The following is a 4,128-nucleotide window of genomic DNA, read 5'->3' as shown; positions in this document are numbered from 1 at the left end:
ATGGATCGGAGTGTCACGTTCCGACACCAGGATAGTAGATGGATCGGAGTGTCACGTTCCAACACCAGGATAGTAGATGGATCGGGTGTCACGTTCCGGCACCAGGATAGTAATGGATCGGAGTGTCACGTTCCGACACCAGGATAGTAAAGAGATGTGAATCTTGAAATACGTTAACATACTCGATTTTAAAGAAATCTGTTCCTAAAAGAGTATGGTGTGGAGGCTTGAGCCCTCATAGATGTGTTTGGTGTTGTTGTAAATGATGCTTATACTTGTTGTTGTCACCTGATAAGAATATTAGTTGATTTTATGTTATTATCTGAAATATATTGTTTTCTATTTTGAGTTGGCCGATGATACCTACTCAGTACCCGTGTTTTGTACTGACCCCTACTTGTAATTGTTTTTCTTTGTTATTTGTGGAGTGCAGCAAACGTGCCATCGTCTTCAACTCAACCGCAACTCTAGCCAGTCTTCATCACGTCAGATCTCAGGGTGAGCTAATGCTTCTAGCTTGGACTGGATCTTCTTCTTCATGTCTTGATGCCTCGAAGTTCCGGCATGGACTAGCTGTTTTATTTATTTTAGCTTCTTAGATATTCTTAGATTTAGTAATTTGAGGATAGATGTTCTTGTGGTGATGACTTCCAGGTTTTGGGAATGATAAGAATCGAACTTTAGAAGTTATTAATCGATTCTGTTAATGAGTTTTAAGTCTTCCGCATTATTTTCTGTTTTATTTTGTTTGAGATGTTGGGGTTAGATTGGTTGGTTCGCTCACATAGTAGGATAAGTGTGGGTGCCACTCGCGGCCCGAATTGGGTCGTGACATATTTGGTCTATGGTCAAAAGTATTTTTATAAATATTTTATTATGTAGATATGAACAAAAAAGCATTCAAAGTCTTCTTTGATTTGGTCAAATGAAGTTAATTATTATTTTGGTTATTAATTATAACATTTATTAAACTTTCAAAAAGTCAATATCTTGTACATAATAGTCAACTTAATCTTTTCAACATCTCTATATAACAATGTCTTCCTTATAGTAGCAGAGGTATCAATACTTACACCTACCAAATCAAATTCAGTGTTGAGCTTTCCTGTTGTATTAATTAATCTAATTTCAACAAAACACCTAAGATTCATGCCTATAAAAAGAAATGAATTCAGGATGGATCAAAGAATGATTCGACAAATTCTATTGATATTATATTTTCTGTTAAGTTATAATAGGGTGGAAGGGCAAAAAACACTATCCAAATTAGAGGATGCGGAGTTAGAGAAACAACTAAAAATTTTGAACAAGTCAGCCATCAAAACAGTAAAGGTATTTTTTTTCAAAAAAATTATTTTAATATACTTCTAAGTCGCAAAAGACATTTTATTTGATAATATCACTTTTGTATTGGAGAAAACATTCATTTGTCACATTATTCTCGGGAAATGGAGAACATTCCCTTTAATTCCTTCTTTGAATGTAAACTTTTGTTGTAGTTGAAGATTGAGCAGGTTAGTCTGTTTCGATTTGTTTGTTTTACTTTTTCTTTTAATTTGATTTGAGAAAAATATTTTTTTCCATTTTTCAAATTATTTGATTCTATTTTTTCACATAACATGTTTAAACCACAAGATTTAAGAGCACTTTAATATATTCTATATATATTTATTTTAATATCAAAAGATTCAAAACAAAATTACCTTTTAAAATTTCATGTCAAATCCAATCAAACAAATGAACTAAAATGGATTAAGCACAACTTTTGCATATGATCTTGCAAATTGGAGTCAAGGGCATAATAATGGCTTAGGATACATCTATCGAAATATTTTTCATTAACATATAATGGCATGGATGAACATTTTCTCAACGAAAGTAGCATAAATGAATAAATACGAATGAATGACCTAGATTAGTCTTTTCTAAAAAAAAATCTTTTTTTTTAAAAAAAAGCAAAGTAGTAGTATTACCATTTACTAAGAATTGCTCTCGTGAGTATGTTTTGTGTTTAAATGGTACATCTTGTTCTAACTTAGGCTACTTGTTTTATTAATTTTAATTGTTTACAGACTAAATATGGAGATACATACGACTGCGTAGATTTCTACAAACAACGTGCATTTGATAACCCATTATTGAAGGATCATAATTTTCATCCTAAGGCATATCTCTACTCTCTTTTCATTTCGTTGTCATTTTGTTCCTATTGGATATGATATTATTGACATACAATTGAACATTTGATTGAGCAGATGAAACCTACTTTATCTACAATCAAGAAAGATTCAACCTTCTCATCAACAACTAATAGGTCATGGACAATATGGTCAAAAGATGGAGGATGCCCTTTTGGAACTATTCCTGTTAAGAGAATGACAAAAGATGATCTTGTAAGATTAACTCATATGCCTCCTCCAGAGGATGTCACATTCACCGATGAATATGATGTTGTAAGATGATTTATGTCAATTTACTTCTATATATATTGCATATTTATTTCAAACGTAAAAATAAGTTCATTTTCTAATGCAGAGCAACAATAATAGTAGGCCAAATGGAAGATACGTATCTTCACAAGGATATAAGGTGGTATATGGCTATAAAAATTATTTTTTAATGTCCATGTTTTATTTAATGGGATTTGAAGTAATAAAGGAACAAGTTATTCTTAGTTTAATTTGGGCACTCTGTAAGATTTACTAAAAACAAATTTAAAAAAAAAAATTAGGTTGCAATAGCTCAAATTTCATATAATCCACATAACAAGTTTGCGGGAGCCGGAATGAGTTCTGCTTTGTACAATCCTCAAGTTAATGGACAGCAACACAGTGGATCTCGACTAAAAATTCATAAAGGATCAGATATCTTACAAGCTGGTTGGAGAGTAAGTTTATATCAATTTTTTACTTTATTAATCTATCGTTTTGTGGAAGAAGGATGTATGTTAACTATTGAATTTTGTGTTTTTAAGATGTGCATAAGAAAATTTCTTAGCAAATGCTGAATATCTAATAACTATAATATAATATACCTGTTTCGTGTTTTAGGTGGACCCAACGTTATACGGGGATACTAAAACTAGATTTTTTATACATTTCCAGGTAACTATATTTTGTACCGTGGTGATTTCTCTTTTGAGTTCATTAAACTAGTACATCTTTTAGGGTTTGTTTAATGTGAATTTATAATTTTCTCCGTTTATTGGCTTAAATGTTTTGAAAATATTTTTCAAATCAACTTAATTTCCTTAAATTTAAGATAATTTTTTTCTTTATAAATAAAGAAAAATATTTTTCAAAAGCATACTTCATTCTAATATTACCATATTTTTTTACCCTACCCAATACTCCATACCCGACCCTCCACATCAAAAATTAAAAACTTATTTTTTTAATTTCAAATAATTTTTTACCCTTTTCCCAATCCCTAAGCCAGCCCCCCCCCCCCTACTAAACAAAAATAGTTAAAAAATTCGAAAAAAAAATATTTTTTGATAATATTTCAAGCTTACAGAATTTTTACCTCACCCAACCATTATCACGCCTAACCCCATTCCCCAACCCCCAACTCCCAAAAAAAATTTAAATTTTTAAAATTTCAATTTTACCCCATCCCATACCCTAACTACGCAACCTCCTCCTCCCAACTCCACCCACACAAAACCCTCGTCAAATTTTCTTTTTATAAAAATTATACTTGAAAAATATTTTAAATTTTAAAAGATTCATTTTTTTTCGCCATTACCCACCCCTAATCCCTAAACTCCCACTCCAATCATTTTTAAAAAAATCTTTTTTATGTCACCCCTACCCATCCGGTCAACCCCAGCCCCAACCCTAATCAATTTTAAAAAAGAATTATTTTTTGAAAATTATCTTAGATTAATAATTTTGATTTTTTACGCCATTCAACCCCTACCAACCCCCCCCCCCCTTTAATTTCTTTTTCAAAAATAATTTTGTTAAAAAATATTTCAAATATATAAAATTTCATTTTTTATGTCAAACCTACACCTACCCCTCCCCCCACCTCCCCACATCAATTTTTTTTCAAAAAATTAAAATATATTTCAAAATTATAAAATATCTTTTTTAAACACCATCCCTGCACTCAATCCCCCCCCCC

The 4,128-nt window shown here is 31.3% G+C and overlaps 1 protein-coding gene across 1 annotated transcript in view; it reads left to right on the top strand.

Annotated features, from left to right (window-relative positions):
- Nucleotides 1–1,083: 1,083 nt before the first annotated feature.
- The window catches only part of LOC107025543, a 4,823-nt gene continuing 1,778 nt past the window's right edge, over nt 1,084–4,128 (top strand). The window contains exons 1-6 of the mRNA XM_015226327.2: nt 1,084–1,332; nt 2,073–2,165; nt 2,256–2,453; nt 2,536–2,589; nt 2,732–2,887; nt 3,051–3,104. Of these exons, the coding sequence (XP_015081813.1) occupies nt 1,150–1,332; nt 2,073–2,165; nt 2,256–2,453; nt 2,536–2,589; nt 2,732–2,887; nt 3,051–3,104 (738 nt within the window). The 5' untranslated portion in view covers nt 1,084–1,149. The remainder of the gene's footprint in view (nt 1,333–2,072; nt 2,166–2,255; nt 2,454–2,535; nt 2,590–2,731; nt 2,888–3,050; nt 3,105–4,128) is intronic.

Source organism: Solanum pennellii, chromosome 7, assembly GCF_001406875.1.
Source record: "Solanum pennellii chromosome 7, SPENNV200".
In the NCBI taxonomy this organism is placed as follows: domain Eukaryota; kingdom Viridiplantae; phylum Streptophyta; class Magnoliopsida; order Solanales; family Solanaceae; genus Solanum; species Solanum pennellii.
The sequence above is the reverse complement of the archived record's forward strand: the minus strand, read 5'-3'. Positions and strand labels throughout refer to the sequence as shown.